This window comes from Ictalurus furcatus, chromosome 26 (assembly GCF_023375685.1).
Source record: "Ictalurus furcatus strain D&B chromosome 26, Billie_1.0, whole genome shotgun sequence".
Lineage (NCBI taxonomy): Eukaryota > Metazoa > Chordata > Actinopteri > Siluriformes > Ictaluridae > Ictalurus > Ictalurus furcatus.
Window position 1 is genome coordinate 2805883 of NC_071280.1, and position 13542 is coordinate 2819424.

Here is a 13542-nt window from a genome sequence, read left to right on the forward strand (position 1 = left end):
CCATTAGCAACAATTAGTGCCAATAAAATGATGAATTATTATTTAGCAAACCTGTAAATTGCGATCGCAAATTAGGACATTAAGCTTGAGCGTTAGGCCTGTTGTTCAATCGGAATCATGTTGAGATCATATGCCTGGCTATCCAGGTAACGCTCCAAAAGCAGTTTAATAATGTAAAGGAAATCTGGGATAAAAAATTTAAATGCAACCATGCTGACTTTACAGCTACCCACTAACAGCAACACCTGAAATAAGGAGGTATTTATATGGATAAATTATATATTGATGGAAAATTACCCTTTAAAATATAATGACTTTTTCCTGACATATTCCCTCCTGAAGACATATCTTACCCCTTCTTATCCCACCTTTATATGGGATATATATATATATATATATATATATATATATATATATGTGTGTGTGTGTGTGTGTGTGTGTGTGTGTGTGTACAGCCACTAAGTCTTGGCCTTATTTGCATTTGTACTTGTATTTGCATCAGTCTCGCTAAACATGGTCTGAATCCCAGGTGATCTGTTGGCGCTTTGCATGACAGGTGAAGCCACCTGTTGCATCAGTTTCACTTTTCCACTTAACTCAGAGGACACAGAGCTGTGTTAAAGCGAACACGTAAAAAACGAACTATTTATTAATTGTTGATCGACTTACTTTGCCGAGTATTTTCTCAGCTGTCAGAGATGAGCCTGAGTGAGCAGTATGACAAAAAGGTGCGTCCATACATCGACCTGATCGACTCTCTGCGCGTGTTCGGTGTGGAGAAGGACCTCGCTCTTCCAGCCATCGCCGTGATCGGAGACCAGAGCTCGGGGAAGAGCTCGGTGCTGGAGGCGCTGTCCGGAGTCGCTCTGCCCCGCGGGAGTGGTGAGACACCATGGGTCAACTTATTAATCATATGGGTTTTTACAAAAACATAAAATAAACAAAAAACATTTCTTTATTATTATTATTATTATTATTATTATTATTAGATTCATTTCTTTCGCGAAATTGCATCCAAAGGGCATTTGAGTGCACTCATTTTACTGTTGCTCAAGATAACTAACTTAAATAACTAAAACAAATTAATAAAAAAGCAGTGATAGTTTCCCTTTTCATCTAAATAAAAAAAAATTAAAATTAAAATAATTTTATAATTACACCATACTTTACCTGTAATGATGTTCAACTCTAATGTAATAATAATTTTATTAAAGTTATATTTTTTAATATAATGTGAAATATGTATGACATTTCTTTAAGCCTGGACGTAGGCTCGTGACATGAGAGGATGGAAGTACTTTGCAGATCTTTTTCTCTTTTTTTCCAGAAAAAGGACATTTGTGTTAGTGGACGTGTAAATTGTGACAGAATTCAGAAGAATCGTAGTGAATGTCAAATCCAAAACCAACTTTACTACGGTGACTGCGTTCTCTGCGACTGTAGTGACCGATGTCACTTCCAAATACAAACCCGCCCCATAGTAGGCCTATACTCCCACCCCCGACACTAACTGACCGGTGTCTCTGTAAAGCGTCAGGCAAACGCAAAGGGATTTGCGAATCTGTTTGAATATTGGCACACTCTGTACTATGCCGAGGAAGTGACGTAGCAAACGGGGTAATTGCTGTTGCTACAGTATTTCTGACAGGGTCACAACTCGTAACACACAACTGCAAGTGAAATGCAACTGCAAGTGGACTTTGCGTTGCCAGACATTGTACATTCAGGTATCCGACAACGCGGTAATATGCGATTTGAATTTTCGTTTTTCCTTGAATTCTGTCGCAATTTACGTGTCCACAAGTATGAAACACAACTGCAAATCCAATTTGCGATTACTTTTGAAAATTGTCCACACAATACTTCCATATCTATGGAATTTACAAACCCAATCAAACCTAATTTACATACAGTAGTGCACATGCTCACAGGACCGATCGGACCACCTCAGGGAGCCGAAACTTTAATACGGATCAAGCTACGTTCACGTACGTGAAATTAGAATTTCAGGTTTAATCTATTTCGAGCGCCATATATCACTATCAAGTATTATGTCCACAGTTATGTTAGCCTAATGTAATGTTCATTACCAATAGAAACTTAATAGTCAGTAGTAACATAGAGAGATATGTAATGATTGTAAAGTCTTTATATTTAACATTACTTATACTGAAACTTACAGAACATACAGTAAGTCGCTACGTGAATATATCAGAACAGCTTCAAATGTTTAAAAAAATGAATAAATGTCCGAGAGAAGAGCATTCGACTTTATTACGTTTGAATTATTTGCCGTTAATCACGCAGGTATCGTGACACGATGTCCACTCGAGCTCAAGATGAAGAAGAGCAGACAGAAGGACTTCTGGCATGGAAAGATCAAGTACAAGGACATTGTGAGAGACATTGCAGATCCAGCAGATGTGGAGAGATCGATTAGAAAAGGTAACGTTGTAACGTCGTACTCTGTAACAGCTCTATAAAGAAATGATTATCAAGTCTCTGACATTTTAGACGCAGTATGGCCAAATATTTGGTTTGTTTCACTCCATCAGTCAAATCTTGGGATGACACTTATACAGTCAAATTAGTGGACAGGAACTAACTATTTATTTATTTATTTATTTATTTATTTATTTATTTATTTTTGTTATTAAGCTTACAACAAAAGCCAGCAAATTTCAATGAGTAGTTACCCAAGTCCTAAGCGGACTAATGTTGAATACAAGCTAGCTTTGCTACTTTTTTGACGTGTAATGAAGCTACACAAAGTCCTCTCTAACGCTGAAGAGGAGGTAAAAGCTATAGTCTGTAAAATTATTTTAACAATAAAAACTTGAATAAAATAAAATAAAAATGTGTTATTGTATTATGACTATTCTGTCCTATTGCCTTGTTGTGTTGTGTTTGCCAGCTAGCTTTGTTTGGGCACATTCTTTAACATTAGCAGTCTAATTTGATTAGCGTCTTTCTCAAATTTTATCAAGCCAACATTTTTGAGGACTTATTCCTAAACATTAGTTATTGCTTTGCTTAATTACTTTGCTTAATTATATAAATATTTTACCTAGCTGTCTATTATTTTTGTTTTAATTATTACTGTCTCGTATGCATGTTCTTCTTTTAGCTCAGAATGAAATAGCTGGAGCCTTGGGCATGAGCGACGAGCTCATCAGCCTGGAGGTGACATCGACCAATCTTCCCGATCTCACGTTCATCGATCTGCCTGGTATTGTCCATGTGTCAGACGAAGGCCAACCAGACGACATCGGAGAACAGGTCAATTGCTTTTAAAGATTATTTAAATGGATCGTATTTGTTATGTGGTATACTGATTAAATATTACATTGTAAACCCTGATAAAATGTCACATAAAGCATTTTGAAATGTATCAGCGCATGCCTGGCTTTCTTTCAGATTAAGAGCCTGATCAAAAAGTTCATCACAAAGCAAGACACCATTATCCTGGTGGTGGTGCCGTGTAACGTGGACATCAAAACTACTGAAACGCTGAAGATGGCTGAAGAAGTTGATCCAAATGGCGAGAGAACCCTCGGTCTGTATTTTTAATATATAGTGAATTGCAAAACTTGTGACTGTAACACTTCTGTTCTCTTCGGATGGAAAAGTGTAGCGGTTTTATTTCCCTGCGCAAATATCAACGCACATCCTTACACGCAGCTCTGTGCAGCTCAGCTCTCGCTCTCGCGTAGCTCTAGTCTCGCCCCTCTTTATCCTTGCCACTACTTACTGAACAGAACACTCATTAGCCAAACTTCGTACAGGTCTGGGATCCTTACCGCTCACCTTCCGCAGCTCTGCTTTCCATTCCTCTCGACCACGCCCAGCGCTTCCACAGTGATGCTTTAACACGTGCACAAGATATCTTCCATACACATTTAGCATGTGTGTTCATAACAGGCATTCTAACAAAGCCCGACCTGGTGGACAAAGGCAAGGAGGATGAGGTGGTGTCCGTCATCAATAACGACATCATTTTCCTCACTAAAGGCTACATGGTCGTCAGGTGCCGAGGACAGCAGGAGGTCGTGGACCGCATCTCTCTGTACGAAGCCATCAAGAAGGAGAAGGACTTCTTTACAGAACACCCACATTTCAGGTAGACATTTTGATCTCAGGGAAGATATGTCTTGAGAATTTTCCGGAATTTGCCTTTGGAAATCTTTAAAGGCGCAGTACGTAGAATTTCAATTTTAATATAAGAATATTAACTATGTTAGCTAGTACAAATGGTCCTAATCATATTAATCTATAAAACAATGGTTGCTATTGAAAAACAAAACTCAGTGACATGAATGTAAAAACACGGTTTTCACAGGATGCCGTATAAAGAAGGAAAAGCCACCATTCCCAAGCTGGCTGAGAAACTCACACTCGAACTTGTCCTTCACATCGAGGTAAAGCTAGTTCTTTCCAGAAGCCTGCAGATCGTGTTTTACACAAATGTCCCTGCCCGTAGTAAAACCCTTTCTGGTAGAAAATGTGACTGTGTGTGTGTGTGTGTGTGTGTGTGTGTTTTAGAAATCTCTGCCACAGCTGAAGAAGCAAATCCAGGTGATGTTGGCTGAAACTCAGACTGAACTGGATCGCTACAACTCCGGGCCTCCTACAGATCCAGAACAATGGATGGACTTCCTGGCTGATGTGAGTTGTACACAAAAATGAAATAAAGACTAACAGCAAAGGTCCTGAAATTTGGAATAATGTAATTTAACATGGCCTTGGAAAGTCATTTCCTGGTTATTGTTTCCTTGGTTATTAGTATATCCAGAGTTTTTCACTGTGCACTCAATGTAATGCTGCAAATATTATCTACTATACCCAGAGTTTAATTTGAGCAGCTCTGAAATGTATCGCACCTAAAAAGGCGAGAGTCTAAGAGAGCGAGCAGCAACAAGTTGTTGTTGAAGCAGTTTGGAGATCAGAATGAAGGAAAAGTTATGCGTTTAGCATAACAGTATGGGAGCACCCCTCATGCGACCAGCATCTGAAGCTTGTGTAAAATCATGCCTTTTTATAGGCCTGCCATAATCAAGTGACGTGGCAATTAAGCAATTAAGGCTGATTCTAAGGGCTTAAATGGGACCTCTGACAGATCTTCCAGGACCACAGAAAGGTCCCAGGAATGTACGCGCGGCCTGCAGATGGGCCTCAGCCGCCTGACAGCACGCATAAACCTCAAAGTTAGAGGATGTTGCCCCACAGAGGCTCCATCAACAGGGGCGTGGCTGGCCGAAATGGTGGCCACGTAAACCCTGATTGTAGAAGGAGCCCACCCTGCTGAGAAAAGTTCTTGTAAGAACTCCATGACTGTAGCTATTGCGCAGTTCACAGGGTCTACGGTGGATCCCTGCCGATGGGAATCTCCCAAGAAGTTCCTTTTAGCAGGGATATTATCAATGAGCACCATATTCGAGCTGGCCAATAAGGTGCTACTAGCAGCAGACATAGACTGTCTTGGAGAACTCTCGCTAGAACTTGTAGGAGCAGAGCGATCCCCCGTGCGTATTCGTGACCTCTTGGACACGTGTGACCATAGCATCCAGCCCTAATTCTGTGGGAAGAGTGAGGGCGAAATACAGCAGGCCGTGTGCTGTCTCCTCAGAGGTGAACACATGCAGTCCCGCTTGGCCAAACCTCTGCCATATGGACTCCATGGACACTGATTACTCTCAAACCCACAGCTTCTCAGCCACCATTTACATTTACATTTACATTCATTCACTTAGCAGACACTTTTATCCAAAGCGACTTACAAATGAGAAAAATACAAGCAAACACCACTGAACAGTCTCCTGTGCAATAGTCTCCCTTAGAGACTGGAGCAGATGAAGATCCAGCTTAATCTTGATCAACGTTGATAGGATTGACCCTATGCATGTTGGGGATAGAAACGCCCTCATCGTAGTAGAATCCTTATAACCACTAGAAAAGTTGTCCACTGCACTGGAGAAAGCATACTTCTCTGAGGTTCAACCTGAGCCCCAAGCTCCCTGGATCGTGCTAGAATTAAGTAGTCATCCAGGTAGTTTAGTACACAGATGGCCTGGAGTCACAATGGAGCCAGAGTGACATGCATGCACTTTGAGAAGGTGCGAGGGGATAAAGCTAGTGATATTTCTATGTGGAAATATGCACCTTTTAGATCTATCGTCACAAGCCAGTCCTCAAACTGAATTTGTGGAACGATAAGTTTGGGTGTCAGCATTTTGAACCTGTATGTCCGAAGAGTACAGTTCAGATGACCCAGATCTAAAATTGGCCGCATACTCCACTATTTTTTGTGGACCAGGAAATGACAGCTATAAAAACCTCCCTCCCTCAGGGAACAGGGTACATGTTCTATGGTCCCTTTGTCCAAGAGGGATCTTACTTCCTGTGCTAACATCAGGCTCTGGTCTGTGCTGACTACTGTGGTGAGCACACCTCTGATCCGGGGGGGTCGAGCTCTAAACTGGACCTGGTAACCCTTTTCTACGTAGACAGAATGCCTACGGAAGGCTGAATGCCGCCATACGTCGAGCTCACTCAACAGGTCTGCTTGGTAGGCCTGCAACACTGGCATTGTCTGCAGTGACCCACATGCAAGACTACTACTGCATAGGCCTTGCCCACCAATGCCACGGTGGCATTACAGGGTGGCTTGGATGGCAAAACTGGCCGACGTTGAGCTGAAATCAGAAGATGTTCATAAACGATCTACAAAGTAATCCCGTATTTATCTCTGCCCAAACTGCAAATGAATGGTATAAAGGAGGGGTCTCCATTCTTATCTGCAAAGGGCCGGTGTGGGTGCAGGTTTATATTCCAACCAAGCAGGAGCCAAACTTCACTAAAACGCTACTGTATTACACGTATAAAACGCTACCGCATCTGAGTTTTTATTCTTTTTAAAAAAATCAATCTGACTACAGGCCTTTGTTTGTTTATTAGAAAATAACAGCATTCACTCAGGACGCCATTAAACTAACAATTGGAGAGGAGACGAAGAGCGTGCCACATGTCAACATCTTCTCCACTCTGAGGAGACAGTTTAATGACTGGAAGACGGATCTAGACGAATCAGGAAAGACATGTGAGTGACATGCAGTATGATGATATATCTCTGTGTCTGTATATCGAGGGCGTTACAGATGTTGGATACATGAAATATTGCAATAAAAAAAAAATGTGTATGACTTTGCACATTTGAAAACCTGAAGCTAGCGATATAAGAAATTGTACATGTACATATTTATAAGTCATAAGTGAAGAATAATGAAGCCATATCTTCTGTTATAAGTCTGTTAAAAGTGTTCTTATACAGTATGAGTGTCCACTCTTATTTTACAAAGACATGAGTGGGGATGGGATGTAGGATGGACCACATTGAAGGTTATGTCATTTACCTTTACCCTGAACCTTTACTTTGGTGGGGGAGGGGATTTTTAGTTAACAATGGCATTGAGAAGGAAGTGAAGGAGTATGAAGAAAACTACAGAGGCAGAGAAGTCCCAGGATTCATCAACTACAAGACCTTTGAGATGTTTCTGAAGGACCAGATCAAGCAGCTGGAGAAACCTGCCATCAGCAGAATGAAGGAAATCTCAGGTATATGGCATATATGAACTCATTTGAAGATAAATGTACGGAGCCATTTTGCAGGCTTTGTATTCTGTCTGTGCATGTAAGGTAATAAATAATGGGAAAAGATCATAACTTACTACTACTGCATCATATTCCCACAGATTCCACATAAATTTGTCTTCCATATTCTGGCTTGCCTTTTGTGTGTATCGAGATGTATTTATTTATTTATTTGTTTATTTATTTATTTATTTATTTAAGATTTCATTAGGTATGAGCTCATCCAGCTGGCTCAATCCAACTTTCTTGACTTCCCAAATCTCCTCAAAATGACAAAAGTAGGTCCTCATATGTACACAAACTTTACAGACACTTTTGAAACTCTGCCTACATTTGCTGGACCATGAGCACAAAATGACAATATATGATAAACATGTACCAAAATGTCTAGCACAAGAAGCATCCTGTCAGGGAATATCATGTTCAAGCATGTCATGGTGAGATGGTCTTTTGTTCCTCCAGACCAAGATCGAGAACATAAAGCAACTGAAGGAGTCCGAGGCTGAATTGATGCTGAAGACTCAGTTTAAGATGGAGCTGATGATCTATACTCAGGATAGTGTCTACAGTGACACCCTGAACATGCTGAAGCACACAGAGGAAGAAGAAGAGAGAAAATCTCATGGTGTGGCTCGCCCTCCTTGCAAAAGTTTGTACAATAACTCAGACATTGAAGATACCCTGGAGGAACTGACGCGCCACCTCAAGTCTTACTACAGCGTAAGTGCTTATTATCAACTGTTCATTTCCTGGTGTTACTGATGATATTTCTGATTATTTGCAATGTTATCATGTTCAACCACAGTAAGTGGGCATAACTATGATGGATACTACTCTGAAACCCTCAATTAAAGGCGTAGTACCTGCTTTTATTTATGAAAAGTTTATTCTAGTTCAAGAACATATAATGTGAACACTACTTTAGCCATAACGCACCACTTATACCTGTGTATCAACTTTTTTTGAGAGGAATTGGAGTTCTCTTGGCATTTGCCTTGGACTTAGAAGATGGCTTTTCTCACATACACATACATTGCAGCACAATGAAATTATTTTCATTGCATATGCCACGTTGTTAGGAAACTAGGACCAGACATGAGCAGATAGGTGCTTAAGGGCCTTGCTCAAGGGCCCAACAGTAGCAGCTTGGCAGCGCTGGGGCTTGAACCCTTGGCTTTCTGATCAATAACCCAGAGCCTTAACCGTTGAGCCAAGTAATACCTTATTTTAGAAAACAGCCTAATCACTGGTGCAATGCACAAATGAAGCCCACTAGTTGAAGTTAAGACGTGGCCTCGAAAAGGATTTGATGGTTTTCAGTCTCGAATTAGTGTGGCTTTCCTTTCTTTTGAACTCAATCTTGGCTTGGCCTGGACTACTGATCCTCCCCCTAAAAACTCTGTCATAACTCAACCTCGGCTGGTCTTGGAATTGGACAGTCTTGACTACAATATTATTTGAGACAGACTTCTATTACTTGTTGCTTTCTTTAGCCTTATCCCTTCAGTTCAAAAAATGAAATGTCAAACACAAGATGCATGCCATATCTTGACTGACTCTGTTTGGGCTAAATTTTTCTTAATTGAATATGTGTTTAGATTGCCAGTAAGCGTCTGGCTGACCAGGTGCCGCTGGTGATCAAGTACAAGGTGCTTCAGGAGTCAGCGGCGCAGCTTCAGAGAGAAATGCTACAGCTCATGAAGAACTATAACATTAATGATCTGTTGGAAGAAGATTATGAGATCAACATCAAACGCAACAACCTAAAAAGCCGCCAGAAACGTCTGACGGAGGCCCTTGACAAACTGGTCTTGCTTTAAATGTAAAATTTATAGTCAATTATGGTTTGTGGAAAAATGTATAACTTTCGATCACTTTAGGAAATGCAGATAGTAATGATAATAATAATTGATATATTTACTTTTAGATGATTAGTTCATATAGCTACTCAAAAAGCTTTACATTTTTTTTTGTTTGTTGTGCAATATTTAAAGAAACGTAATCGAAATATCTGTTAATGCGATTTCTTACTCTGCTGTGTTGAGTCTGTGACAAAATTATCCTAGATGTACTTTTTTGTTTTGGGACTGTTTTCTGCTTCTTATACTTGCTGGGGAAATGATTTTATTATTTCTTTTTCACTTGGATTGAAAATTATTAATTAGGAATAAATATTCATAAAATCTAGTTTGGACATAATTGGAAGTTTTACTTGTTTTTCTGTCTTAATCCCACACACATTATATAGAGTGGTGATATATTAATCATACCATGTCAGGATTGTGTACGTGGAGTTTACATGTTCTCCCCGTGCTTCGAGAGTTTCCTTCGGGTACTTCAGCATTCTCGTCCAGTCCAAAGACATGCACTGTAGGCTGATTGCTATCTCTAAAATATGTGTTCATAGAATGTGAATTGGAAAATGTGTGTTGGAACTCCATCCCATGCTTCCCGTGCCTTGTGCCCAAAGTCCCCTGGGATATGCTCCAGGCTCCCCACAACTCCATCTTTGCTCTACTTGGTGTCATATTATGTCACAATAAAACTACAGAAGTGACAGTGAAGCATGATCAGAGATCAAACATTACAGAAAAGTAAACGTTGCCTGAAAATGAAAAAGTCCTTTATATAGCCTTCACTAACTACCTCGATATTATATTTAATATATATTCTTATTGGATGATTTGTGCCCATTATCTTGATTCCAATTTTATGATCAATTTAATACTCACTGATTCCACTAACATCCCTTTAAACACAATCAATGGCTAACAGCGCCATCTAGTGTTTAATAGAAACAGTAATTTTTGTGTAATAATTTCAACAATGTTCATTTAAAGGTGCCTTAGACAAGATTTCTCAACATTTGTCAAGATTCGATCTCTAACAGTGATTAAGTGCACTATAATACTATATAACACTATATACATTAAATATATAACACTATATACATTAAATATGTAAGACTAAAAACCTAAAAATTAATCTCTTAATGATTTATGAGAATGGTCACAAGGGTGCTGAATGAAAGGGTGTGAGGGAGTGTTTATGAAATGGCTGACAAGATAACCATGTAAACACAAACAGGACCTCTGAGGACCCCTGAGATCACAGCTTAAACCATTGTTTTGTTTTGTGTGTGTGTGTGTGTGTGTGTGTGTGTGTGTGTGTGTGTGTGTGTGTGTGTGTGTGTGTGTGTGTGTGTGTGAGTGTGTGTGTGTGTGTGTGAAAGCTGCACCAGCTCAATGACTCTCCTTTGAAGATCAGTGACTCTCCTACTCCAGTTGCTGGGATTTCATCTCCTCCTCCTTAAAATACATTTGAAAGCTTTTAAAGACAGATAATGGTTTTTCGTGCGCTTCAGGGTCCTCTGCACATGCAGACTCTCATCAGTGAATGAACGTGTGCTATGAGACATTGTTGTTGTTGTTGATGTTATTGTTGTTGTTGTTGCTGCTGCTGTTGTTGTTGTTCTTCTTCTACTTCTTTTTTTGGTTTTAATGGCGGTTGGCAAACCAGCTTAAGGTGCATTACTGCCACCAACTGGATAGAAGTGTGGAACACCGAAAGGAGGCTAAAACAACAAAACAAAAAGAAAACGAGGTAAAAACTCATTTAAAAACATATAATAAAATGAAGTGTGATGTATAGGCAACTATACAGCATTAAAAAGCAAGTCAATACAGAGAGGCATAGGCAACGATTTCACACGTATAAACCCCAATAACACACATATACATGTAGGATCTATATATATATATATATATACATATATGTGGATGGTGTGGCAGGCCGGCGGCCAGCGCACAAGAGACAGTGATTGCGACTCCCGCGACTCCCGCGGTGGTGCTGAAGAGACAGCTCCACTTCAGCACCACAAATGTTTTGGACGGCCAGAGAGCACGTGGCCGCCGACACACACGGCCGGTGAATGGTGCGCGGCACTGAAGAGTTCCACCATCCAGCAGGCGAGGGGAGAGTATAAAAGGGCGATATTCCGCTCGCATCGAGAGAGAAGGCTCTCAGTACATGTGCTCATGGCTATGTTGGGTGTTTTCAGACACTTGTCGAGGAGTGTATGTCTGCTAATCGCTGTTGTGGTTTTTTTTCACTTCATTATGATTAATCATACATCTGCTACCTGTGCCAGTGCTACTATCGGTAATACCGAAATTTGCTCTCATTCAGTGATGAAGGAAAGTTTAATAGCTTTCTTTCACTAATACACAAAACACTACATGTATTACACTAAGAGAACAAAAATATTTGCATTTTCATACGCAATTCAATAAAATATCCTACTGAGGAAAACATTGAATAACTCTGTTCGGTAAATTTGAATGCTACCATTCTAATAAGGCTTTATGTAAAGTAACCACGATAACACTAAAAAGCATACAGTGTGAGGTTTTTTATTTATTTATTTATTTTTATTTTCTGAAAACAGATCTTTGTTTGTTTATCAGAAAATCACGGCATTCACTTAGGACGCCGTTAACCTAATAACTGGAGAGAAAGTTCATTCAGCTGTCTCAATGCATTTCTTTCTGGACTTCTAAAATCGCCTCAAAATGCCAAAAGGTACTCCCTCATGTGGCGGAAGGAATATACAACCGCCTTGTGGGGGAGATATTCAACAATTAACTAAGGACGACTGAGTGGGCAACAGGGTCCTAGTCCCCCCACCCAATGTTTTTAGTCTCTGTACAACTTGTGGTTGTATGTTCGTACCTATCGTGTTGCAACGTAGTGATGCTCAAGATGAGGTGAGGTGGACTTCAGGATTTGTTCTGTAGCACAGTAGCCACCTGAAGTGTGTGTATAGATAACAAGGTCAGTATAGTTAACTACAAGCACCCACCCTCCCCGGATCTAACAGGATAGAGAGACGCCCCCACTCCTTAGTAAGTGTCAGAATTAGCACTGACAGTTTTCAGTTTAACTAACAAATGTGTTTATTCACTATGGGTGAATGTGTAACAAAGTAAAATTGAAGAAACAAAAAGAATTAAAATAAACTTTGACTATTTAAATTTACCTGTAAACAAACAAAACAACAATTGGTCAGGATTCCTCTTTGACCATGCTGAAGTAATTCACAACGGTCAGTTCAGCTCAAAATAGACACAAACGTCACTTCCGAATCCAACAGGATGCTATTCAGTCCAGTCACGTGTCAGAATGTTCACGAGCACATAGGAAGAGTATATAAATCCTTTTTAGGAAAAGTTGCTGGTCATGGTTCCATGAATAAAAGTTTTTCCAACTCAACCGTTTGGTCTTTATCCCTTAGGAGAAAAGTCGATGACTTGCTTACCAGTGCTCAGTTGAAAATAGGAAGCATAATGTCCATCACCACTCTTATATCTTGGATGAGGCACTAAATGATGTCCAGCAGATGGCAGGGTAATGTCTCTTCACTCAATGACCCTTAGCGATTGTACTCATGCTCCTTAAGGCTGTAGCATGATCCAGCGAGGCCGCAATCCCGGCTAACAGAGATCCAATTGAGAAGACCGACAATACACGAACCCACCCTATCCGATAAGTCAGTCAACTCTTCTCACACGATAAGCAATGGCATCCCTTACGTTTTGAGTTTGTTTGAACAAGCATGGTGAGAGGGGCTGAAGAGTGCTGTTTCACTGTAGTAGCATGAATGGTACCCCTTGAATGAGTACTGCGTCTAGCATTACTTGAAGCTTGCACTTCCTCTTCCTCTGACCAAGTAATAGCTTCCTACATTAGCTGGATGAACATCAGATCCTTCTCAGCTTTGACTGTCCTCTTCACTCATATTTACATGCACTTTACAGACACGTTTAAAACTCTGCCCACGTTTGCTGGACCACGAACACCAAATGAAAATATAGCTACTGTATAAAAAACATGAAG

General features: G+C 40.2%; 1 protein-coding gene across 1 annotated transcript; it reads left to right on the forward strand.

Annotated features, from left to right (window-relative positions):
- The first annotated feature begins 618 nt into the window (after positions 1–618).
- Positions 619–9854, forward strand: LOC128601784 (interferon-induced GTP-binding protein Mx1-like). The gene is made up of 12 exons (XM_053615159.1): positions 619–882; positions 2308–2445; positions 3128–3279; positions 3418–3556; positions 3922–4120; positions 4340–4418; positions 4543–4665; positions 6955–7096; positions 7453–7611; positions 7849–7925; positions 8110–8367; positions 9246–9854. Exons 1-12 carry the CDS (start codon positions 699–701, stop codon positions 9465–9467), a joined length of 1872 nt encoding a protein of 623 aa, XP_053471134.1. The 5' UTR covers positions 619–698; the 3' UTR covers positions 9468–9854.
- The last annotated feature ends 3688 nt before the right edge of the window (positions 9855–13542 follow it).